The sequence below is a fragment of the Micropterus salmoides genome, unplaced genomic scaffold (assembly GCF_014851395.1).
Source record: "Micropterus salmoides isolate LMB-PRFRI ecotype aquatic unplaced genomic scaffold, ASM1485139v1 Ms_hic_scaffold_20, whole genome shotgun sequence".
Classification (NCBI taxonomy): domain Eukaryota; kingdom Metazoa; phylum Chordata; class Actinopteri; order Centrarchiformes; family Centrarchidae; genus Micropterus; species Micropterus salmoides.
The window spans coordinates 31,939,803-31,966,651 of record NW_024041151.1 but is presented as its reverse complement, the minus strand read 5'-3'; the positions used below and the strand labels follow the sequence as shown (position 1 = coordinate 31,966,651).

The following is a 26,849-nucleotide window of genomic DNA, read 5'->3' as shown; positions in this document are numbered from 1 at the left end:
ACCACAACCAAAACAAAAAATACATTTTCTCACTTCCTTCTGGAATCTATTCATGCAGATAGTTTCAGTTTTCAGTTTATTTGTTATTTGTTTTAGAAATTTGTCTCTGAGATTATTAACGAAATCCCAACACCACAGAGCTCGGCTGGTGTCATACAAACAAACCCAACTGGGTAGCTATTATTTTATTACAAGGCATGTATGCCCATAAGATTAATTAAGCATAGCAAAAGAAATCACTCCATCTCTATCCCTGACATGTCCAGATTTTCGCTCAGTTTTATGGTCATTATGTACCCTCTAATAGTAATAGAGCAGGTAATAGTTAAATAACTACAGTATACAGTCACTCTACATTCCCCCCAAACATCCAGATGGAAATACTCATGGTGGTGCTCAGTAGGTCATAGATACCCCATAATCATATAATAGGCACCTATTAGTTCTTTGTAAGATTACGAATTGTGCAGTACCTACACATATGTTTTGGTGCTTACTGTACTGGTACCCCCCCATTAGCACAACACATTAGACCGTAGTTCCAGAGTAATTTCAGTGTACGTTGAGGGCTGTAATCAAAAGTTAAAAAAGGAAAATGTAACCCCTCCCTTAAACATATGGTAAAATGTCACACATCAAATATGTCTAATGCCATTTAGTTCATTTTCACTGAATTATTAATGAATTTATTATAATTTAAGAGCATTTAGTACATAACACAGGAATACAAATCAGTAATTCATAAAAATCATTTCTAAATTTAAGAGCAGAGATGAGTAATTTATGCACATAAATTACTCATCCCTACTAATTATTAGTTTGAGCACATGGATTATTAGTTAAAGAGCATGAGGGAAGTAATTTGAGAGAACAAATTTAATAAATTGCTGGCTAAAAGTTCTATTTTTTCCCTGCTCTCTGTACATTTTGTGGTGCTCAAAACAAAGAAAAATTACCCTAGAATATACTGTATTTCAATATCTTTTTTCTGATTTTGCCAGATAATCTATACAGAATGGGCTTTCAACAGTTTTCAGTGAACTTCTTTCTACCAAATAAGTAGTCCCTATATGAAAACTGTGGAAAGTGTGTTCTGTGGATTAGCCGGGACACTGTTCTTGGAAAGAGATGTTGCTGTGGATTTTATTTACTGAGTATCACAGGATCATTGACCTCTACTGAATTAGGATGGAGGCAGAAAGAGGGATAGAGGGATATCTCAGAACCTGAGCAAATAATCTGTCTACATGGATAAATACCAGGAGAACCAACCCTTTCATTTTTGTCTCCCTCCAGACAGCCATACTGGACAGAGAAACCAACATGGAAATGTTGTATACAGTATATTTCTACTTTCTGTAGTTGGCAGTTGAATGAGTCAGTAAGATGTCTCAGTGTATGCTCTAAGAGATAAACTTGACACATCTTTCTTTGGAGTGAACCTTTCCCTTAAATCTGTTTTTTCTGTAATGATCATATGCATGGCAATTACAGTACCAGGTCCCCTTCTGATAACCTCTCTTACATTTTGTTTTCTAGCACAATGCAGCAGGTGGAATTCTCTCCAGACTCAAAACTGTTCCCATACCTGGCCGAAAAAAGGTGCACTCCTCCTGCCTCCTCACCTTTTGGTCACAGTAGTGTGCAGTTTGTCTGACATTATAGTTGGCCCGCTTTTGTGGCTACAATCTAACACCATCTAGAGGTTACTCACCGCAATTACATCCTGAACCACAGCAGTCTTAGTCTGTGTCCCAGTACATAGCTTGCTCCTTTTATGTGTACTGTGCACTTGGTTTAGTTTGGTTTGAAGTGAGTTTTAAGAAAAAAGAAAAATGATATGGCTATCTCTAACTACAACCAGGATGACTGACAATCTTCACAGGCAATTTGTATATGCATTCTGTAGTTTCTTAATATTTCACTATGTATGAACTAATCTAATTTGTTACTATTTATAAACAATTATTATAAAACTGATTTTGATACACATTTACCGGGTTCAATCCCCCACTGTGACCCATCCACCATTGTGTCCCTGAGCAAGACACTTAACCCCTAGTTGCTCCAGAGGTGTGTGACCTCTGATATGTATAGCAATTGTAAGTTGCTTTAGATAAAAGTGTCAGATAAATGTAATAAAATGTATAATTCTAAGTCAAAAAGCTACACTTTATGTGGCTCTGAGTTACTTCCCCCTTCAGCTCTGGTAAACCAGTCATTGCTGGTTAGCGTAAAACCCGTCATTACTGGTGCGCCAGCATGGGAATGTTGCCATAAACAGATTTACATTAAAGACTTACCTTGCAGTGATCAGCTTAATCATTATTGTGTGAACTTGTTTGGCAAGGGCTTGAATGTAACGGACGTTCATATATATGTAAAAGTCATGCACTCCAGCTTTAAGTCCCTTGTATGATGCCACAAATGTGGTTGTCCTTATTAATATCAAATTATATAGTAATTTCCAGAATCTTTCCTAAGAAATCAGATTCGTATATCAGATCCTTTCTAGGAAATTATTACCAGTAAAATAAAATGTTAACATTTAATGCTTTGTTCAATTTGGGGACACAATTTGACACAAATTACAAAAATATAATTTTCAGGAGTCTTAAAGATAAAACAATTACAATGAAAACTGTTTCCAGACTGTTCATTCCTTATTTATATATTTCTACATTTATTTATGTAAACTGTTTGTCTACGTGTAGCACCTTATCAACAAGGCAAATTCCTTGTATGTGTAAAACACTACTTGGCAATAAAGCTTCTTCTGATTGTGGTTCTGACAGGTTCCATAAAGAGTAACATTTTATTGTTGTTTAGTATTGAATTAATTTACTTAGAGTAGATTATATTTCAGCAGTGTACACTGTGAAAATATGCTTTATTTTTACTCAATGTTCTCTCTTTTCTGATAAACTGATAACAGAGAATAGGACCTCGACACAACACCACAGATAATCACAATCCTTATGAAACCAGGGTGCCCAACAATCAAGAAGCCAGCAAAGGTAAGTTATTTAAAATGTAAAAATATTGTATTGTAAAAATACTGTATTGCACACTCTTTTCAGTGTCTGCTATTATTTAGATTTCTGTAGAAATGTACAGATGTATATTTTCTTTCCCTTTAAAGGGTCAGTCTGTGCAAATTAAACAACCCATTGGGTTCACTAATATGTGCACACATATTTACTGTTGGACACAGGCCAATTTTGTTCTTACAGCAGTGCGCATTGTAGTGAATTAGAATCATTCTAAATTTATTTCCATCAGTATACTGCCATGCTCCAATTTCCCTACATAAAGAAATACATTTGTCTAGAGGTGTATCATGGAGAAGGAGCAAAAGTTGTTGTCCGAGGTGGAAGCCAACACTTATTATATTACACATTATAGGCCAAGTCAATTAAAACTAGAAGTTTTACATTTCAATATGGACATTATCATATTGTAGGCTAGGGACACTCAGTTTTTATAGGTGGCTATTTATGACAGTAATTGATGGGGATGAAAGGCTGTCAGTTTCATGGTTATTTAATATGTTTAGCCAAAGCATTAGTAAACAAATTTAAACATTTTAAATATTGTTGTCTATTAAAGCCTTTTTAATGAATACACTTTCAGTGCTATGCATTTAGTTAACTGTTAATCTGTAACAAAAGTATCTTTCATCCATAAAGTTTTAACTGAGCTCTGTCTCTACATCACAGTAACAACTTTATGTCCACTGACTGCCTGGAGGGTAGCTAGTGTTTGGAAGGGAGAGGAGGTGTGTGCTGCAGCTCAGTTTTTCCACCAGTGTTTTTGAGGGTGAGTCAGAGTAGCCGCCTGGCGAGCATTATATGAGGCGCATTTTGCTTTCGTCTCTGTGACGTCACAGGGATGAAAGGGAAACGGCTGGACTACAAACGAGCTGTTTTCTGTGGGAGATGGGAACTCCCTTTGGGCTGGACTTTGGGCTTTTTCACTTTGCAAACCTAATTACAGGCACTTCAATAACTCAGCAAGTAAGATGCAAGGATCCCAGTACATTTAAAGGTTCAGTGTGTAAGTTCTAGTGACATCTAGTGGTGAGTGTTGCAAATTGCACCCCCACTCCCCTACCCATGCCAGCAGTATAGCTATGGTGCCTGAGACAGGACAAAGATGTCATCTATGAGATAAAAGAGATATAAATTATGTAAAACCAAATGTTCTTTTGAATATTATTGTTAATTTTTCATTAATAAACAACAGCCACATGAAGAAATGAAGTGCTACATGATGTCTCATACTCCTGTAATACATTATTTTACATCTTGGGAGTGTTGGCTCATCTGGACTAACATAGAAGAAAATGAAAATGAAGAAATTCTCAAAAACTATCACATCTAGTGCATCCAGTATGACCACTGACAGATACCAGGACAATGTAAGCTTCACTGTTTCTGCACCACAGCCCATTCTAAACCACATAATACATGAAGTTTACAAAGGCATTAGCTGGGGAGGATCAAGGCTCCCCTCGCTAAGCATGCAAATATTACCAAAATGTCTTTTTAATTTTTAGAAATATAACAGACATAATTTCAGCTTGTGGTAAAACGGTGCAACATTTTTAATGGGAATTTAACATGTGAAAGTACAAATTATATATTTGTGTGCACAGTGGGACGCAATATCCAATAAGGTTTTTTAAATGCAAATTCGGAAAGTATTCATTATTGGTCACTTGAGAGGCACAGGTCTTGTTATAGATCACCATTAGCAGTAAAAAGAAATACATGTTTTCCACCAGGGCAGTAAGATGTGAAGTTTAGCTGCTGATCTGAGCTTCCATGCTGTTACCGTTTCATTACCAATAATATTCATCATCTGTTTGTCTCAGGAAGGTAATGGTACATTTCTGTCCACAAACAAAGCCATAACAGAGCGCTGGAGAAGAACTACATGAAGTTACAATCCACCTACATATTTTTTTCAGCGCAGTAAAAGTTTAGCTGGCTGATGCTTCCATGCTCTAAACTAACATTACGGTTTTATTGCCAATTAATGTTACTGATCAGCTGGTTGTCTCGCTAACGTAACCGTAACCAGCAAAGCCAAACCACAGGCTGGAGAATAAGTAGGCGACATGAAATGAATCCATATTTCACATCACTGACAGGGGAAACATGTTAAGTTTCTCTGTGATTATGGCCAGCTAATTGCTAAAGCTATCAAACAACAGTTTGCATTTATATTGCTAAAGTCTGACAAACAAAGTTAATTACCTGTCCAGCAGTAAACAGACAACTTCAGCGCCGCTTTGAAAACATCTGTCCCACATTAACTTTATAGCCTTCCATCTGGGAAAATCCACAAAATCCGTGATTTCAGCTGTCTGTCCCCACTCCGTCTGGCTGTCGGCTCTCGTGCTATATAACACCTGTGTGCTCCTTCAGTTGTCCAAATGTCTCTTCTCTTCTTACTTCTAATAAACCAGAAGACTACTCAGAGACTGTATATTACTATTATTATTATTATTATTCCCTCTTCTTTTTCTTTGTACGTATTTAATGTAGTGACGGGCGTCTACACTACCAGAATTACACAAGCAGAAGAAGAACGGCGTGATGACGAAACGCTCTCGGTAGCCTGTTTGTTCGTTGACGGCTACGGTAGAAACATGATGACAAAATACAGCAACCTCCACAGCGGTTATGTAGATATAAATGTCTCATTCTAAGGTAATAAAAACATAACGGTTCATTATGTAAGGCCTTTATACACCACTGAAAACATAGTTATGGATCTTATATTGTATTTCTTTCAATAGAGCATCAGAAATATAACACACTGGACCTTTAAAAAAGAACGGAAATTATAAATTGTGACTATGGCTTCTACTTATCCCATCACTGCTGGCTGATGGAAAACCTTAGTCTTCCTTTAACCAAGCCTTAAAGTGGCATGTCCATATGAACACAATTTTTCCTTGTCGTAGTCATTCCTCCTGTTTATATTAGCTATTAAAATTACAATTTCTAATGCACTTCAGCAGTCTGAGTAGTTTGTAGTACACCATAAGCCCAAATGATATGAACTTTGATCTTCAGATCTATTTAGTGATGTCCTTTTATGTCTGACTATGTTTGTTTTCCTTTCTATCTGCTGTTCTCTCTTGCACAAGAGGTCTTTATCTAACTGACATTACTTGATTAAATAAAGATTGAAAATAAATAAGGGAATATAATAATAAATATATTAATTAATAAAAATATGATGTGGAGGAACGGTGTTCATCTGTCCAACAGAGTTTCACGGCAGAGCAGTGAAGCTGTTCTGGAGACTCGTGGTGGCCTGATCTATACTAAGACAATTCATATTGGCTTTTCTTTTAACTTATCACGCATCTGTACTTAACTTATTTGTCTAACTCCGACTGCTGAAGCTTCATATTAACTTGACAAAAACTTCAGATATGGAGAAGATATGGGTAGCAAAATGGCTCAGTCCAATGACAGAGTAAGGTGCCTACAGAATGATCAAACTGAAATGTTTGAATGTATGTGAAGCCACTGACAATCTAGGCTTCTGGATTACAAGTTCACATACTGTACAAGACAGCAGGGGCGCAATTGGGAATTTTGGGAACATTCTTGAACAGCTGGTCCATTTCAGGTCAAACCAGATGGTGTTCATCACAGAGTACGGTCTAGACCTGCTCTTTTATGAAAAGCGCTGTGAGATAACTGTTGTTATGATTTGGCGCTATATAAATAAAACTGAATTGAATTGTTCAAGAGTACTGTATATTAGAAATGGACGTAGTCATCGTGATGTCACTCGGTTTGTGGACTGCCATTTTGAAGCCCTGAGTTTGGCTGATATTTGACCATATTTGGATGAGAGAGTGGAGCTAATGGCCGTGTGTGGAGCTAGCCAGCTTGCTAGGTGCATCTGTTATTCACGTTCTCTGTCATTTTAACAGGGCTGACAATTTGTCTAGCAAACAACAGGCTTAAAAATAAATGTAATCACCAGAGAAAGTGAATAGCCAGCTGCTAACAAAATTTACACAGTGCCATGGGTACGAGTCACTCAAGCCTGATTGACAGGTCGCTATGGTAATGACTTGTCAATCATAGATAATCCCGCCCTGAGGCATACTCTGCTTTATGGTCTATTTTCCTCTAAATGAGACAATAATTTACTGAATGAACTGACACTAGCGATTGAGACCATTAACTCATTAGGAAAGTGTTTACTCAGGTAATAAATCAGCTGAAATGGGTCATTTTACCATTTATTCTAATGGAGCCGGACTTCTTTTTGCAAAAGAAAAGTCGCTGGCTGTTTGATAGAATGCAGGTTTAAGGGACTTGCGCGTTTGCATCAGTTTGCTAACCGGAAGCTTCCCATTTGGCTGTAGCGAACACTGGGCCTTTCTCAATCTGTGTTCTTGTCTGTACTTCTGTTCTTGTGTTCTTGTGAAACGTCATCTTTTGTGGCCCATGTACTTTCCCAATACACAAGTTTACATTTTGGCAAGAATGGTTAAAAATCCCGGAAGTGTTCTTGACACGCCCATTTTACCGAAGATGCATCGGTTGGTAACTTGTGTGAACTTGACGGCAGAGATATCCCAGCATTCATTTCGGCATTCAAGCGAGGGGCGGAAAGAAGCTGAGAGAGAGGCCGACAACAGAACGTTTATTTTACTATTTTCATATGTTGTTTCATCACTATATCCACTTCTGAGAAGTTTTGAGGTGAGAAATCAACTGTGTAGGCGTCGAATATTGGCAATTTTACTAAAAATGTGGCGAAATCAAAAATGTGCTCAATCATTTTCGGAGTGGCGCTACGCAACTGTCAGCGGGGGGAGCTAGTGAACCAGCCCGCGGGGGAAAGCTAACGAGCCAGCCGGCAAGATCAGCTCACAGAGCCCTCAGACATGCAGACCTCTGTAGCCAACACGGCAGAGTCCAGCAACAACGGCAAAGACCCACAGCTGTAAGATAGTTTTAACGTTCGTACTGCTGTTATTCTGTCATTAAATTCTGAGTAATTTTCTAAGGTTTTAACTTAAATCAAGAGACATCTGGATGATGTACAGAAAAATTGTGATGGACAAAAAAATCTGGTCTTGTGAAACTTTGGATTCACTACTATATGTAGAGAGTTGTATGTAGAGGAATATATAGTGAGCTCACTCGCATTATTAAAACAACACTTTCGAGCACTACCCCGATCGTTATTTCGGCGCCGTTAATTGCGTCATTGCCATCGGGCAGTGTTTTTTCTATCAGCGCAATGCATGATGGTATATAGGGCTTGGTTAGTGACCATCGGTTGTACACTACTTTTCAAAATGCATTCTGGGATACATGGCATAATAATTCTCACTGTACATTCGTAGAGCACCACAAAATGGTGAGCTTACTACATAGTACACTATATGGTGAGTAGTGGGTGATTTCGGACACAGCCTGTGTCTATCAGACTGGACCAAACCAATACTTTCAATATAGAGGGGGGATACATGCGGCCCCTCCGAACTTGGACCGATCCTTGTTTTTGCTGAAATCTGATTGGCTCAAAGGCGTCGATCAAAGGAGTTTACTTTCCAGCTGGGAGTTTTGTGATCTCTGCGATCTCTGTGGCAGCACAGGCACTGCTAAGTAATGCTATTAGTCTATAACCTGAGATTATTTATAAATGCATTTATGTATAGGCATATAGGCTATATTATATATTCATGGCTATATTATAAACAGCAGTTGAAGGAAGAAGGAAGAGGAGGAGCTGCATGAGAAGCACGATGAAGAGAAGCAGCAGGAGGAGGTCAATGGAACCAGAAACAGTGACAGGTACAGGGGCAGTGTGCAGGGCTGGGAAAGAAATCATGGTGCTCGCATAAAAGGCCTCTCCGTCTCAAAGTCCCGGGCTGAATTTCAGTCCCAGTACATCCCTGCAAGACAGACTGATGTGTCAGTCACTCCATCACTATTCATCTTATGTGACATGTTAATTTCTCCATCAGAGGCCATGCCAATGGACACAGAGGTATATGAGAGTCCATACGCAGATCCAGATGAACTCCGGAGTTCCACGGTCGATCGCAACCAACTCTTCTTGGAGGATGGAGAACTGGGCTCTGGGAACTTTGGTACAGTCATGAAGGGCATCTACAAGATGAGGAAGTATGCTAAATCACATCACATTACACCTGCATACAAATAGCACCATTTCTCCACTTTAATTACCCAGTATTTTATGATACCATGATTATGGATTGTCATATATTGTCATAATACCCTATTGATATTATTCTCCTAATCATAAATCATACTCATGATTTACAGTAAGTATAGTAAGTTACAGTAATTGAGCTTCAGGATACAATTGGAAAAATACTACCAAACTAATTAAACAGCATAAAGGGGAAACAACCTACAATTGCAGTGAATTTTTAAAATAAAAAAAATTGGACTAAAATAAAAGATAAGATAACTAGATAACCAATCACATTTCTTTCTCTAGTTTGATTCTTTATTAATGTATATTGTCTGCTATGTTTTAGAAGGGAGTTACAAAACTCAATTTCACTCTACAACTTGTATTGTGACAATAAATCTACCTTCCTACCTACCTACCTACCTACCTAGTTTCTCTAAAGAAAATTCTAATTCAAATTCTCCAACAGTGTTGGAGCTGCCAACCTTCAATAGAGCTATCCAAAGACACCACTCAATCCCATCTTGAAACACCATGCATCATAGCCTCATTAGATGAGAAAGGTGGCTGACAGGTTACAAGAGCTGTGTTTCTTTTCTGGGATTTAAACAAGGAATATCATCATATAACCCTATTTATTTATCCTATTAATCAAACGCCTTGTAGCTTCAATTAGACAAAACCCAAATGTACAGTTTCAGATTCAGAATCAGAAGGAGCTTTATTGCCAAGTAGTGTTTAACACATACGAGGAATTTGCTTTGGTGATAAGGTGCTACACGCAGACAAACATACAGCTGACATAAATAAATGTAGAAATACTGTATATAAATATGGAATAGACAATGCAAGTTATAAAAGAAAATTAAAAAGAATAGAGAAAAATAATACAACTATTTGCAGAATATACAACTATTTGCTGAACATGTGCGTTATTCTGGGTTTGTGTAGTGCAGACGTATTGCTTCAAAATATATAAATTGACAATATAAAAATATACAACAACAAAGATTAACAATTAACAACAAATGTGTGCAATATGCCAGGTTTGTGCATGATGTGAAATGAAATAGTGTTTACATGTGCAGAGACATATGGTACCATACCAGATGGTGATGGAGGAGGTGAGGATGGACTCAATGATGGCGGTGTAGAAGCGCACCATCATTGTCTTTGGCAGGCTGAACTTCTTCAGCTGCGACAGGAAGTACATCCTCTGCTGGGCCTTCTTGGTAAGGGAGGTGATGTTCAGCTCCCACTCGAGGTCCTGGGAGATGATGGTGCCCAGGAAGCGGAAGGAGTCCACAGTGGCGACGGGGGAGTCACTCAGGATGATGGGGGAGGGTGGGGCTGGGCTCTTTCTAAAATCCACGACCATCTCCACGGTCTTCAGAGCGTTGAGCTCCAGACTGTTGTGGCTGCACCAGGTCACCAGATGGTCGATCTCCCACCTGTAGGCGGACTCATCCCTACCAGAGATGAGCCCAATGAGGGTGGTGTCGTCTGCAAACAAACAGGAGCTTGACAGACTGGTGACTGGAGGTGCAGCTGTTGGTGTACAGGGAGAAGAGAACGGGGGAAGGAACGCAGCCTTGAGGGGAACCGGTGTTGATGGTCCTGGAGTCAGAAACATGTTTTCCCTTCTTCATGTGCTGCTTCCTGTCCGTTAGGAAGTCTGTGATCCACCTGCAGGTGGAGTCAGGCACGTTCAGCTGTGAGAGCTTGTCCTGCAACAGGGCCGGGATGATGGTGTTGAAAGCAGAGCTGGAGGATGTAGTGAAGGGCCATGTTTACTGCATCATCAACAGACCTGTTGGCACCTCCTTTCTAAACCTGTACTTTAACGCCCTGCACCCAGCTTGGTCCCCACTCCTAAATGCCTCATCATTTTCCAACCTCAGCTGTCTGAGTGGTGCGTGTTGGAATGCAGTCCTGAAAACATCCCAGTCAGTGCAGTCCAAGCACGCCTGAAGATCCTCTACAGCTTCATTGGTCCATTTCTTTGATGTCCTCAATACAGGTTTACAGAGCTTTTTGCCTGTATGCAGGAATCAGGTTGACCATGACGTGATCAGAGTGTCCCAGTGGGGCGCGTGTGACGGCGTGATAGGCACTACTAACTGTGGTGTAGCAGTGATCCAAAGTGTTCCCCTCTCTGGTTGAACACTTTATAAACTGTCTGGATTTGGGGAGTTCTTGGCAGAGCTTTCCTTTGTTAAAGTCACCAAGAACAATAACAAGCTACTCACACACAGTACCTGGTCGGCCAGCATGCTCTGTGCGTCCTGAACGTTGGCCTGGGGCGGAATGTAAACACCGACCAGAGTGAATTAAGCAAACTCACAGGGGGAGTAAAACGGCTTACAGTTATGAATGAAAGGTACGGTGCCAGTGTTGATCTGCCTCTGAGATGGGAATGTTGAAGTAACAGAGCCTGAACATGTCTGAATGAAAAGCCACAGCCTGCATGCTGGTTGTAGCAGACCTAAAAAATTTTAGTTATGCATTTTAATAAATTTATGAGAATTGAGCCTGGAGGTTCGATTGTGGGAAGCATTTAACTCATACGGCATAGAAGAGCTAATGAAAGTAAACTAATGCTAAAGTTTAGGAGTTGAAATGGACATCTGATCACAGAACGTGTGTTAAGTCTTACTGCTTGTCGACAGCCTGCTTTTGGCCTGTTGTACGGGTCCCACGCTAGCTGCCCGATCCTGGCTTTTTGCTAGGGATTCTCTGGGGTTCCCCTTCGAGGGAACTCGAACTGCGTCGGTTACGACACTATGGGAACGCCTCTAGGCGAAGCAGGTCTGAACGTGAATGAAATCACTCCAATCCTATTGGCTTGTTGCTAGAACGGTAAGGTGTGACGGAATAACCGGAGGAGTATAAAGCACACCTGTGTACAGGTGTGCTTTATACTCCTCATCATTAGCTTTTTTCTATTCAGCAGGCGCTCTGTATATTGTTTGAAGAAAGCTCCAGTCCTACAAGCAGTGTGTCTTACCTGAAGAAGAAGTCTACCAGCATGTCCGGCAACCAGATGTACAGAAGGTGTGTTTTTTTTTCTTGCCCTCGGTACATCACGGAGAGTCTCATGAGATGTGTGTCTCATGTTTGGGGATGGAGCACGCCCGGGCAGCTCTCGAGGGGGCTGCCTGCGCTCGTTGCGAAGCCCTTTCCGTGCGGGTACTGAGGTCCCGCATGGCTCTCTTTTCTGAGGATGGCCAGATGTGTTTTCCCCGTGGCGTGGGCCCTGCGGCGGCCCGGCGGCTTCACTCATGGGGTTCACAGCGTGATCTGTCGGAGGATTTCGGGACGGCTGAGGCTTTTTCCCGACCGTCATCCGCTGGCTCCGACGCTTCCTTTCCTCGTTCGGGAGCCCGTTCTCGGCTTCTCCCGCTCGCGGTTTGGATCCAGAGACGCTGCAGCAATCCGACTCCGAGGAGGCGGACGTGCTCAGCGTAGTGGACGATGACTTCCGGGTGTCGGGGCGGCGTCATCTGGCGGCGCCCGACTATGACGTGCTGCTGGAGGTGGTGACTAGAGCCGTGGCTAAGCTCAACATCAACTGGCCACAGGAGGAGAAGACACCACAGGCTAGTGGTAAGCTTGATGAAAGGTTTCTTAAGCACCACGCACCACCTCCACGCCGGTCTCTGCCATTCTTTCCTGATTTACATGATGAACTGAGTAATCATGGGGCAGACCCTTCTCTACATGGCTTTCCACACCCCGATCACTGAACTACAGTAATGTGATGGGGGGTTAGGGACTGTGGTTATGGGAGGATGCCTCGGGTGGAGGATGCGCTTGCGAGCTATCTCTCCCCTCGACTTGCGTCCTCCCCGGAGGAGCCGGCGTTACCCTCCAGCCATGTCGCACCACATTGTCTCCGGCACGTGTCGATACTATATTGGCTGCCGTGAAAGGGGTGAAGTTAGGCCACGCCATCACTATAAAACACTTTCAACGAGTGTTGGGTCTCCTGGCGGCTGCATCCAGTGTAATACCATCTGGACTGCTGCACATGAGACCCCTGCAGTGGTGGCTAAGGACCAAGGGTTTTTCCCCGAGGGGAAATCCTCTCTGTCTGATTTGGGTTACGCGCAAGTGTCTTCGTTCCCTATCAGTTTGGAAGGAAACTTGGTTCCTGTCCCAGGGGCCCGTGCTGGGAGGGTCTTGTCGCCGGCTGGTCATTTTGACATACGCCTCCCTGACGGGCTGGGGCGCGGTCATGGACGGCCGCTTTGCAAGGGGATCCTGGCAGGTGTATTAATCCGAGTGGCATATCAACTGTCTCGAGATGTTGGCAGTGTTCCAGGCTCTAAGGAGTTTCCTGCCGAATCTCCAAGGCCACCACGTCCTGGTTCGTTTCGACAACACAGCGGTGGTGGCCTATCTGAATCACCAGGGCAGTCTGCGCTCGCGCCCTCTGTACAGACTGGCGCGTCAGATCCTCCTGTGGTCCCAGCAGAGGTTACTATCGCTCAGGGCGATGTATCTCCCGGGGACGCAGAATCAGGGAGCAGACCTGCTGTCGAGGCAGGGGCTGAGGCCCGGGGAATGGAGACTTCACCCCGAAGTGGTGGAGCTCTTGTGCGAAGAGTTCGGCCCCATAGACGTGGATCTGTTTGCGTCTCAAGAGACTACGCACTGCCCGCTATGGTTTTCTCTCGTTCCTCCAGCTCCCGGGGGTTCTGGAGCGGGTCCGCCAGGACAATGTCGGCCTACTTCTCGTAGCCCGGTTCTGGCCAACCCGGGTGTGGTTCTTGGACATCATGTCGCTCCTGGACGGCCCGCTGTGGCGGGTCCCTCTGAGGAGAGACCTGCTGTCCCCGGGTTCTTCACCCTTGCCCCGCCATATGGCGACTGTGGGTCTGGCCCCTGAGGGGGCACAGTACCTAGAGGCGGGTCTAACAGCCGGAGCAGTCGAGACCCTCCTGAGCTCCAGGGCCCCGTCCACACGGAGGATGTACAGCCTGAAGTGGAGCGGTCGGTGGACCCTGTTACCTGCCCGGTGGTTCAGGTATTTGAGTTCCTCCAGGACCGGTTCTCTGCTGGTCTTTCCCCTTCCACCCTCAAGGTGTACGTGGCAGCTATTTCGTCTTTCCACACCCCTCTGGGGTCCTTGGGGAAACTTCCCTTGGTTGTACGTTTCCTCCGTGGTGCCCGGAGGATGAGACCTGCGACTCGGTCCAAGGTTCCCACTTGGGATCTGGCGGTGGTTCTTCGGGCGTTGGCTGAGGCCCCCTTCGAACCCCTGGAGTCAGCTGAGGCTAAGCACTTGACCCTCAAGATGGCCTTTCTCCTTGCTATCACCTCTCTGAGGAGCATGGGGGATCTCCAAGCGCTTTCGGTTTCCCTGCAAAGCCTGGAGTTTGCCCCGGGGAATATTAGGGCTATCCTGCACCCTCGTCCAGGATACATCCCTAAAGTGCCTTCTTGTGCGGCAGGGTCCACAGTGCTGCAGGCATTTCATCGTCCACCTCATGTGACAGCGGAGGACAGGAGACTTCATCTACTCTGCCCTGTCAGAGCACTGAGTATTTACACTCTGAGGTCCTCCCGTTGGAGGAAGGCTGACCAGCTGCTAGTGTGTTTTGGATCTCCCAGGGCTCTCCCTATTAGCAACTGGATTGTTCAGACTATTTCCCTGGCCTATCAGGTGCGCAGTTTGCCTTCACCTGTGGCTGTGAGTGCTCATTCTACCAGAGGCATGGCGGCCTCTCGAGCCCTCCTTTCCGGGGTCTCTTTGCAGGATTTGTTTAGCGGCTGGCTGGGCCACTCCGCACACATTCATTCGGTTTTACAATCTTGACCTTCCTTCGGCACCTGGCACTCGTGCGCTCTCCTCTTAGTCGTGCCACTTTATTGCACACAGGGGCAGGCAGGGTTTTCGGCACGGTTTAGTGGGTATCTCGTTCCCATAGCGTCGTAACCGACGCAGTTCGAGTTCCCTCGAAGGGGAACGTCTCGGGTTACGTATGTAACCCTGGTTCCCCGAGAAGGGGAACGAGACACTGCGTCGGCCCGCCGCACCTCTCTCCCCGCCTGAAGCGCCTGCTTCATAGTTTAAGCTAATGATGAGTGTGTACAGGTGTGCTTTATACTCCTCCGGTTATTCCGTCACACCTTACCGTTCTAGCAACAAGCCAATAGGATTGGAATGATTTCATTCACGTTCAGACCTGCTTCGCCTAGAGGCGTTCCCATAGTGTCGTAACCGACGCAGTGTCTCGTTCCCCTTCTCGGGGAACCAGGGTTACATACGTAACCCGAGACGTTCTCCGTGTCTGATTGAAAACGCCTCCTCCATCTGGCAATTCAGCTGTTTCAGGTTTCCTTCGTTGTAGCTGGCGAGACCACGTGGCTTGGTCTGACCTCGGTGAAGTTGGCTCGACGAAAAAGGCTTAAAATGGAATTTGGTCGTTCCTGAATTAGTCCAGTGTAACTTAACGGACTGATAACAAAAGAAATAAAGAAAATAAAACAAACTGAAGGCTGAAGTGTCCAGAGGGCAGAGCAGAGTGGAAGAGAGCCAATAGCGAAGAGAAGAACAAAGCGAGGTCGCGTGTCGCTCTTTTGTTGCCTGGGGCGTGGTTTCCCAGGGGGCGTCTCAGGTTTCCCATGGGACTGCCTTTCTAAACTTAATGTCTAAAGAAAAGAAATCTATTTGCACGTATTATAATCAAATATTTTCCACAATCGAACCTCAATGGTTGAACGGTTGTACTGTTCTAGGCATTTGGTAACAGGAAACAATTGTCACATTATTGGTCAGGATATTTACAGATTTAATGGCATTTCCAACGAGGGCATGTAATACTTATTTCGTCCCCTTGGGGGAGCTCAGGTTACATGAGGAAAGCTTAGATTAAATCAAAGATCGTCTGTCCTTAGGAACTGGGAATATTGTTGATTCATCCTTAAATTCAAGCCGGCAGTTAAGAGTATAGTAAAACCTTCCTTTGTCATAATTTCTAAAGGAATTTTGTAGGAAAGTATTATGACCAAGCATTGGTTACATTAGATGAATGAGTGTCTTGCTGAAAATAAAAACACTGCACAAGTAACTTCTTTTCAGCACTAATATCAACAACAGATAGCAACAACAGTTAACATAACTACTCAAATGGAGGCAAACATAATCAGGTAACTAAAGATTTAATTAAACTTAATTAAATGCTTTGAGTCTTTGGAAACTGCAGTCCTTTTACATTGAAAGTTCAGTGTCTGGACCATGTCACACTTGGGTGAGACAGGGGTTTTCCTTTTTGGATGTGGTAATAAAACAAAGAATAAGGTCAGTTGCCACGGAAACGTGTGTGGGGGGCCAGTTTTGATAGGCTGTTCAGGGAGATGCCAATGGCTGGTTCGTGTCCCTTTGTCAGTTTAACAGTCAGGCCCCGCGTTATCAGCTTCGGAATCAAAAAGGTGCCAGTTTTATGATCGGGCTAGCACTTAGAGAAAGCAACTTTGACCCCTCCCCATCTTCTCTGGGGAGGAGAAAGGAATTTAGGGTAGCTCCAAATTTATTCAATGTAAAATGCACAAATCCACACCGTTGTTCACTACATGGTGTTTCTGCATTTACTGCAGGATTTCTGTAGGAAAGTGGTTGTGTTTCGGATTATGCTTGCTCATGAGTTCAAGCGAGCACGTGGACGAGCACACGCCTGGTAGCAATTTTAAAAACACACCGCTAGTGGCTGCTGGAAACTCCATAACTTCCCTTTAAAACTGCTTAAGTGTAGTTTTTGTTTGTTGTAATCGTTCCTCCTGTTAATACTGCAATGCATGCATGCAATTGCGCATAAAATTATTAAAATATTGATCTGAAGCAAATATGAGGCTTCAGTGATCAAACAAGTGGCAACAGTTGTAATTTTTAGTATAAATTCACTCTTTGTGTTCATGTGCTGCAGTGGAGGGAAAGTAACACAAAGAGGGAATTTTGGGAATTAAAAAGAGGATACTCACTTGATTTGTTTAACTCAGACTAATGAAGCCTCACATCAACATCAGATAAACCTTGGAATGCATATGCACTGAAAGGTTACAGGGGATTTTGTCTCCCATCCCTTACATTGTGAAGTGCATTAGAAAGAAATGATTTAATGGCCAGTATGAGCAGGACGAAGGATTACAAAAACTGATATGGGCACCTAAGATAGATATGAAGAGCTGTGAACCTATCTTTCAAGTACACCAATGTGTCCCTGAGCAAGACACTTTACCCCTAGTTGCTCCAGAGGCGTGTGACCTCTATATAGTAATTGTAAGTCACTTTGGATGAAAGCGTAAGCTAAATGAATAAATGTAATGTAATGGGATTTGAAATAAGAGACCTCATGATTTCATATCTCTAACTTTACAAACTCACTTTTATCCTACATCAGACAGTCAATGATGCAGATAACATAGAAAGATGGAAGATAATTCTAATATCCTTAACTGGCCAAAGATCTCTGCAACCTACGCTTTCCTAGAAAGCTCATGCACCTTCTCAATTGTAAAAAAGACTGTACAATATAAACAGGAAAGACACATTTCAGTAAATGTTGGCCTCTTTGTCATAGTGGTTCTGAATTCCTTCTTAAACAACCTTTATCTTATTTGTACATGATTGAATGATGAATTATTGTATTGATATATATAGACTTAGTTTGTGTACTTGTCTAACCTTATCCCATCCTTAACAATGCGTTGTGTTGATCCTTGTTTGTGTTGTTTAAAAGATGTGATTTACTGTGAGTGTCAATACAAACCATCCTAACACTAATCCTCCCTATGTATTAGGACAGAGAAGCCAGTTGCAGTCAAAATCCTAAAGAATGATGACAACAACCCATCCGTACGAGAGGAAATGCTGCGAGAAGCCAATGTCATGCAGCAGCTGGACAATCCTTATATTGTCCGGATGATTGGTATCTGTGAGGCAGAAAACCTCATGCTGGTCATGGAGCTGGCTGAGCTAGGACCACTTAACAAGTTCCTGCAGAAAAACAAGTATGTACTCCAACGAGGTATTCTGCAGACATTGCTTAGTTCAGATTTATGATACACACCTGTTTAGTTTAAGTTACGTTTTTAAAGATACTGGCCTGTGGCAGTGTAATTTTCTTCTCAGTGGCAAAGGAGACAATTTCTTGATCCCTGAATTGAACATCAAAGAAAAGGCAGTAAAGGACAGTGATCTTTGTAATAAAGTTGCATCTCTCATACAGTACTTTTTCTCTATCAAGGCAACTAAACAGTACACAAGGTAACAATGCAAAGATTTTTTTGTTATGCACTCTTGATCAAAATCTGAAGACCAGGAGAAACATTGCAAGTACTCACATTTTGCACTGGTGGTTGTAAGTACTGCTTCAAAATGCCAAAAGAAGAAACAGGAGCAAGAGACAAAAAATAGAGAGTAGGCAATTTCTTGAAAACTGCATTTATACTCAAACAGGCTGTTCCAGCTGATCAAAAGTTTAAGACCATAGGCATAAAAAGGTCAAATCTGCACAAAAATATAGTTTTCGTGTCATTGATCTTCAGGCAGTCACACTGTCATGATCTCCTGATGGCAAAGGCAAAAAGGCTTTCTCTTGTTGAACGTGGCACGATTGTTGAGCTGCACAAGCAAGGCCTCTCGCAAAGCGCCATCACTGTCAAGGTTGGACGCAGTAAGACAGTCATTTTACATTTCTTAAAAGATCCTGAGAGTTATGGGCGTAATCTGTGAGAGAAGGGCTTCAAGAACAAAAAACGTCTTCAAAGGCCACGTCTCCTCCCACGCCACAAACTTGCCGTTTGGAATTTGCAAGGGAGCACCAAACATGGGACATTGAAAGGTGGATGAAAGTTTTATTCTCTGACGAGAAAAAATTTAACCTGGACGGTCCTGATGGCTTCCAACGTTACTGGCATGACAAGGAGATCCCACCGGAGATGTTTTCTACGTGGCACAGTGGAGGAGGCTCCATTGATTTGGGGTGCTTTTTCCTTCAATAGGAAAATGGCGCTTCAGGTTGTCCAGGGGCGTCAAACGGCGACTGGCTATGTGGACATGTTGCAGCGGGCATACCTCTTGACTGAGGGTCATGACTGGGTCTTTCAACAGGACAACACTGCAATTCACAACGCCCGCCTGACGAAGGACTTCTTCCAGGAGAATAACGTTGCTCACACCATCCTGCGTGTTCTCCTGATCTAAATCCCATTGAGAACATTTGGGGATGGATGGGAAGGGAAGTTTACAAAAACGGACATCAGTTCCAGACCGTGGATGCCCTTCGTGAAGCCATCTTCACCACATGGAGCAACGTTCCCAGCAGCCTCCTGGGAACAGTCGCATCAAGCATGCCGAAACGAGTGTTTGAAGTGATCAACAAGAACGGTGGGGTTACTCACTACTGAGTCCTTTTTTGACACTTTTAGTTCTGTTGTAGGTTTATTTTTGGGCTATGGTCTTAAACTTTTGATCAGCTGGAACAGCCTGTTTGAGTTTAAATGCAGTTTTCAATAAATTGCCTACTCTTTATTTTTTGTCTCTTGCTCCTGTTTCTTCTTTTGTCATTTTGAAGCAGTACTTACAACCCGGTTATGATCCACCAGCGCGAAATGTGAGTACTTGCAATGTTTCCCCTAGTCTTAAGATTTTGTTCAAGAGTGTACTACCATTGTTATGAAAAGAACAACAACCAATTTCATCTTAATTTTTTGACGGTCGTACCTATAGATTTATAATGGCCCCAATCCATATAGACTGTGGCCCTCCAAAATATTAAACTGAAAGTTGATAGTTTCTCAAGATAGCTGTGGTGGTTTGACATGTTACACAGAGTTTTGATACATCTATATATCAGAGGTGATCACAAGTCTTTGAGCAAGTCAAGTCTCTCGTGGTAATAATGAATGTTGTATCACCTGCTGCGTTTAATCCAGGCTGCTTATAAATTCAATTCACTTCAATTCAATTCAATTTTATTTATATAGCGCCAAATCACAACAACAGTTATCTCACAGCGCTTTTCATAAAAGAGCAGGTCTAGACCGTACTCTATGATGCTATTTACAGAAGCCCAACAGTTCCCACCAAGAGCAAGCACTAGGCGACAGAGGCAAGGAAAAACTTCCTTTTAAGAGGCAGAAACCTCGAGCAGAACCATGGCTCAGGGTGGGCGGCCATCTGCCTCGACCGGTTGGGGTGAGAGAGAGAGAGAGAGAGAGAGAGAGAGAGGCAGCCTACACAATATACACACAGAGGTACAGACAGTGAAGGTAATGTTGCTATAGACTAAATGAAAAATGGTACAGATATTTATAATAGTGTTAATGGTAACCATCGTAATGTTAATGATTATAATAACAATAATAACAATAAGACTAGCAACAATAGTCGTTGCAGTAGAGGGTGTCGAGCAGGAACACAGGGCCAGCAGGTGACCCGCAACCACAGATCCAGACTCCACAGCTCCAGAGCCAGAAAACCTGCAGGAAGTGATAGGAGAGAGGAGAGAGACGAGAAAGCACAAGACTACCAGAAAGGGGAGAAGTTGTGTTAGTAACATGCAATAATGGGATAAGGTTGCATACAGAGGGAGAGAAAGTAGAGGAGAGAGGAGCTCAGTGCATCATGGGAAATTCCCCGGCAGTCTAGGCCTAACTATAAGCCTTATCAAAGAGGAAAGTCTTAAGCCTACTCTTAAATGTGGAGATGGTGTCTGCCTCCTGAACCCAAACTGGAACCTGGTTCCACAGGAGAGGAGCTTGATAGCTGAACGCTCTGGCTCCTAGTCTACTTTTGGAGACTCTAGGAACCACAAGTAACCCTGCATTCTGGGAGCGCAGTGCTCTGGTGGGGTAGTAAGGTACTATGAGCTCTTTAAGATAAGATGGTGCCTGACCATTAAGAGCTTTGTAGGTAAGAAGAATGATTTTAAATTATATTCTGGATTTTACTGGAAGCCAATGCAAAGAAGCTAAAACAGGAGAAATGTGATCTCTTTTCCTGGTTCCTGTCAGAACACGTGCTGCAGCATTCTGGACCAGCTGAAGAGTCTTAATGGACTTTTTCGAGCAGCCTGATAATAAGGAATTGCAGTAATCCAGCCTAGAAGTAACAAATGCATGGACTAGTTTTTCTGCATCATTTTTAGACAGGATGTTCCTGATTTTCGCAATATTACGTAGGTGAAAAAATGCGGTCCTTGAAATTTGCTTAATGTGAGACTTAAACGACATGTCCTGATCAAAGATAACTCCAAGATTCCTCACAGTGGTGCTGGAGGCCAAGGCGATGCCATCCAGGGAAACTATATCTTTAGATAATGCGTCACGGAGGTGCTTAGACCCCAGAGCAATAACTTCAGTTTTATCTGAGTTTAACATGAGAAAATTACAGGTCATCCAGGTTTTAACATCCTGAAGGCACATTTGAAGTTTAGCTAACTGATGAGTTTCATCTGGCTTGATCGATAGATATAACTGAGTATCATCTGCATAACAATGAAAGCTTATGGAATGTTTCCTGATAATATTGCCTAAAGGAAGCATATATAAAGTGAAGAGGATTGGTCCAAGGACAGATTTTTGAGGAACTCCATGAGTAACTTTGGCATGCATGGAGGACTCATCGTTAACATGTACAAACTGAAATCGATCTGATAAATAGGACTTAAACCAGCTTAGAGCGGTTCCTTTAATGCCAATGAAATATTCCAGTCTCTGCAATAGGATCTGATGGTCAATGGTATCAAATGCAGCACTAAGATCTAATAAAACCAGTACAGAGACAAGTCCTTTGTCTGATGCAATAAGGAGGTCATTAGTAATTTTCACCAGTGCTGTCTCTGTGCTATGATGAGCTCTAAATCCTGACTGAAAATCCTCAAATAAACTATTGCTCTGTAGAAAGTCACACAGCTGTTTAGCAACTGCTTTCTCCAGGACCTTAGAGAGAAATGGAAGGTTAGATATAGGTCTATAGTTGGCTAAAACATTCGGATCAAGTTTGGGCGTTTTCATAAGAGGTTTAATTACATCTACTTTAAAGTACTGTGGTACATAGCCTGTTGATAAAGATAGATTGATCATATCTAGTATAGAGGTGCTGACTAAGGGTAAAACATCTTTAAGCAACCTAGTCGGGATGGGGTCTAAGAGGCAGGTTGATGGTTTAGATGAAGAAATTATTGAAGTTAGTTGGTAAAGATTGAGGGAAGCAAAACAGTCTAAACATGTATCTGGTTCTACAGCTGTTTCTAAGGTTCCTGAGTTAAGAGATAAGTCGGTGCCAATTGAGGGCAGGTCTTGGTGAATTTTGTCTCTAATAGCTAGAATTTTGTCATTAAAGAAGCTCATGAAATCGTAACTACTGAGAGCTATGGGAATACTTGGCTCAATAGAGCTGTGACTCTCTGTCAGCCTGGCTACAGTACTGAAAAGAAACCTGGGGTTGTTCCTATTTTCCTCTATTAATGACGAGTAGTACGCTGCTCTGGCATTACGGAGGGCCTTCCTATAAGTTTTAAGACTATCTTGCCAAATTAAACGAGAATTTTCCAGTTTGGTGGAACGCCAATTCCTCTCAAGTTTCCGTGATATTTGCTTTAATTTGCGAGTTTCAGTATTATACCATGGAGCTAACCGTCTTTGTTTTATTATTTTCTTTTTTAGAGGGGCTACAGAGTCGAGTGTCATTCGCAGCGAGCCTGCAGCACTATCAACAAGATGATCGATTTGGGAGGGACTGAAATTAGCATAGGAGTCCTCCGTTACTATGTGACTAGATAATGTATTTAGAGCTGATGGAATCGCATCCTTAAATTTAGCTATAGCACTATCAGACAGACATCTTGTATAAAATGTTTTGCCCAATGGCGAGTAGTTCAGCAATACAAACTCAAAAGTTATCAAACAGTGGTCGGATAAAGAGGGATTCTGTGGGAACACCACTAAATGTTCAATTTCAATACCATACACCAAAACAAGGTCGAGGGTGTGGTTAAAACAGTGAGTCGGTTCATAAATCTGCACAGCTATAAGGAATACTGTCAGTGTAACCTGTTTTTCACTTACAGAGCACAACCATGTAATGTGCAATGCAATTATTGACGGCTTATTAAATACTGTCAGACAACAGCGGGAAGTAAATAATTACGTTAATTGATTAACGTTACCACAAGATTGGCAAGTAAACAAACGCTCATTCATCTTTTCATAACGAAGGACAGTCGGGGTTAACCTCCAATAGGTCGTAGCTGAAGCAAGAAGCAAGCTAACGTTAGATGGCCAATGCTGAGCTGTTACTAACCTACTTTGCATTCAGCGCTTCTTTATATGGGTCTTGTTGAATGAAAAGTTTATCATGAATGGCTCAGCAGCACGCCGGTGTCCACTGAATTATTTGACCTTTATGTGTGGGGGTCTTTTTATGTGTATTAGACCTTGAACTGTAGACTAACGACCTGTGCATGTCCAATGGAATCATCCTGGTCGCCAGTAGAGTTAGAACAACAAATCAGTAAGCAAATTGGTAGAGAGGGTTATCACAGAACTAGATTTTATGGAAAGTTTCATCAAAGTTTTAAGTTCAGTTAAAGATGGTGGTGCAAGCATTTAAACTATATTATTAAGTTATTCACACTTTATTACCAAGTTTTCTTCCAGTTTAAAAGGTGTCTCAAATGATTTTTTACAATTAACATTTCATCTCTATCACTTGATAAATAAAATAATTTTAACAACTCTTATAGTTAAAAAAGCAATTGATCATCTACAGGCAAACAACCATAAAGAACATCACAGAGCTGGTCCACCAGGTGTCTATGGGGATGAAGTACCTAGAGGAGCATAACTTTGTCCACAGGGACCTCGCTGCCAGGAATGTGCTGCTGGTCACGCAGCACTACGCCAAGATCAGTGACTTTGGCCTCTCCAAGGCTGTCGCTGAGGAGCAAAACTACTACAAGGTAACTGCTGACAGACAGCTGATAAACAGTGATGGATACAGTTTATTTGTTGTAGACTGAGAATGGATGGATTAGCCCATCCAGACCTCCCATGGCTTATTTCCAACTCATTACAGAGAAATAGTAGAGTGGGCAATAGGTCTAAAGAATATCCCAATATTAATAAACCTCTATGAAATGGTTTTGTAAAATATTTTTTTAATTGAATTTATGTGAACCGGCTTTTTGTATTTAAGAGTTGCATAGACAAGCATAAACATTTTTTCCTTCAACATTTTATAATTATAAAGTTCTTTTGATAATGTTTTGGAAAAGAAATTGAAATAAAAGTATGGATACATGCAATATTAACAAGATCCTATCTGCTTAATATTGTATGTCATTGCCAAGAGCATATTTTCAACGCCCAGCCATTAATCATAGTCAAACAAAAAAATGTATATCATGAGCATCAGAATAACTGAAACATTACATAAAATAACACCCACTGTTCCTCTTCCAGGCCAAGGGTCATGGGAAATGGCCAGTGAAATGGTACGCTCCTGAGTGTATAAACTACTTCAAATTCTCATGCAAAAGTGATGTGTGGAGCTTTGGGGTGCTCATGTGGGAGGCCTACTCCTGTGGCCAGAAACCATACAAGGTATGAATAAGTTCTAACCAACCTGAGACATGATGTTTGAAAATGTGTGGTTCACTTATGGTGTTGTTGTATGACATTTTATGTTTGATAGTGTAAAGTGACTACTTCTGCTACTGTGGTCTACAAATTGTACTGACATATTGATTGTGTGTATCACAGTCCTCCCAGGGTATAAGTTTCAGGTTATGTAATGAGCAGTCTGAGGTATTACATAAAAAGATTCACTACTTATATGAAAGATTCCAGAGAAATTATTTCATATAAAATCAATAAGCAATTTTTTTATTGCTTTCAGAGGTACTGAACAATTTCTGCGTAATCTTAAAGTACCACTGTTCACAGGGAATGAAAGGAAATGAAGTCATGCAGATGATTGAAAGTGGACAGCGTATGGATCCCCCAGCAAACTGTCCACCAGAGATGTATGACCTCATGAGGACCTGCTGGACATACAAGTAAGTGGCAAATCATCATCAGGTAATGGTTGGATTAACAACAGACTGTCTTACACCAACTAGGAATAATATGCTGTGTGGTAGGACACCTAATTTTTGATAACTATTTGCTGTTTTCATGTCTTCCAGGGTGGATGAAAGGCCTGGATTTTCTGTTGTTGAGCCAAGACTACGAGAGTATTATTATGACATTGCACAGTGATTCCTCACATGGATGTTACGAGACTATGCAAACTATTGGTTGATGAGAAAAACTGCATTTAATCATGGAGATGGTTATGAATGATAAATTCTGTTGTAAAATATTGACTTCACCTGGAGGATGAACTTTTGAACAAAGACCGTAATTATGCAAATTACATTTATTTTATTACTTTTCTTGTTCCTTCCTGAATGTAAAGAATATGAAAGTTGTAATAAACAATACAAGTCCAGCTTATTCTATGAACAAGCATGCACAAATGATTAATTTGGCAGATGTGTTTTATACTATAAGTGCATTTTATGTATTATAGGTGCACCATGCAAGGTCATTATAGTTGAACCAAAAATGTAATGAAAGTGTTTTAGCATATTCAAGATTCAAGCACTTTCTTGTCATTGTGTAGCACGACATTACTTTTGTGACAACCCAAAGATGCATTAAAATTCACAATTTAAACAAACAAGTTCAAGTACAACCAGTTCAATAAGAAATATAAAAGAAGAGCTAAATATTAACTATAAATAAGAGCTAAATAAGTATAAATGAGAAATAACTTAACTGTTCAAGTAGTGTCTAGCAGTATAGGTTATTATTGCACATTGTCTGTCAGCATGGATTATTATAGATTATTACTGCACAGTGTCCAGAAGCAAGAGAGATAAAACTGGATTATCAGTTTCTGTAAATAAATAAATCCCATTATTGTGATTCCTAACTAATGCTAAAACATATATGGACCAAGTTTACATGTATCTCTGTAATAAATGAACAAGAATCTCATCATCAATGCCAAGATAAAGTATGAGATTCTCCAAATTTATTCAGAAGTTCTGTATATCACTTTACAGTGGCCAGGACAGGACAAACACATACAAATGCAAAAGCACAAATATTTAGGACAAAAAAATCAACAAATTGTAGAATATACGCAAAAGTGAAAACAGAAACATTTCTATAACCGAAATGCGTATCTCTCAATGTTGTTTGATATGAAATCAGCGGACCTAAACAATTTAATTTTGTGGGACTTCATTGGCACGGTGAACAGACGTTTGCATTGCCAAAGCAAGTGTGAAATAAAAACAAGAAGAATTGTTATTTTGCTATTAAAAATATATACATAACTATTTAAAATGTGTGTTCTCTGTTTCTAGGTCATTACACTGTTCACACTGTTCTAAAAGTGCAGAATGTAAAGTCTCAGCAAATTTGTAGCTGAGATTTAACATAGCTTAGCTAGGAATAATTCCTTATTTAATTGTGAAAATTGATTAAAATATGCTGAGTCCAGCAGTTAATCTTTGTTTTTGATGAGTTGTGAAACACTGCTATACCAGCAGGTGGCAGCAGAGTCAAAGTAACGTTTCTGA

At 41.6% G+C, this 26,849-nt stretch overlaps 1 protein-coding gene across 2 annotated transcripts in view; it reads left to right on the top strand.

The window, feature by feature from the left end:
• The window catches only part of syk (spleen tyrosine kinase), a 39,031-nt gene extending 13,309 nt beyond the window's left edge, over window positions 1–25,722 (top strand). The window contains exons 7-14 of one of the 2 annotated variants that reach the window (XM_038734199.1): window positions 1,540–1,602; window positions 2,936–3,017; window positions 9,017–9,176; window positions 18,013–18,222; window positions 23,987–24,176; window positions 24,679–24,819; window positions 25,162–25,274; window positions 25,404–25,722. In XM_038734199.1, the coding sequence (XP_038590127.1) occupies window positions 1,540–1,602; window positions 2,936–3,017; window positions 9,017–9,176; window positions 18,013–18,222; window positions 23,987–24,176; window positions 24,679–24,819; window positions 25,162–25,274; window positions 25,404–25,476 (1,032 nt within the window). In that variant the 3' untranslated portion in view covers window positions 25,477–25,722. Of the gene's footprint in view, window positions 1–1,539; window positions 1,603–2,933; window positions 3,018–9,016; window positions 9,177–18,012; window positions 18,223–23,986; window positions 24,177–24,678; window positions 24,820–25,161; window positions 25,275–25,403 lie in introns of both variants that reach the window. The other variant, XM_038734200.1, reaches the window with a different exon arrangement.
• Window positions 25,723–26,849: the final 1,127 nt, after the last annotated feature.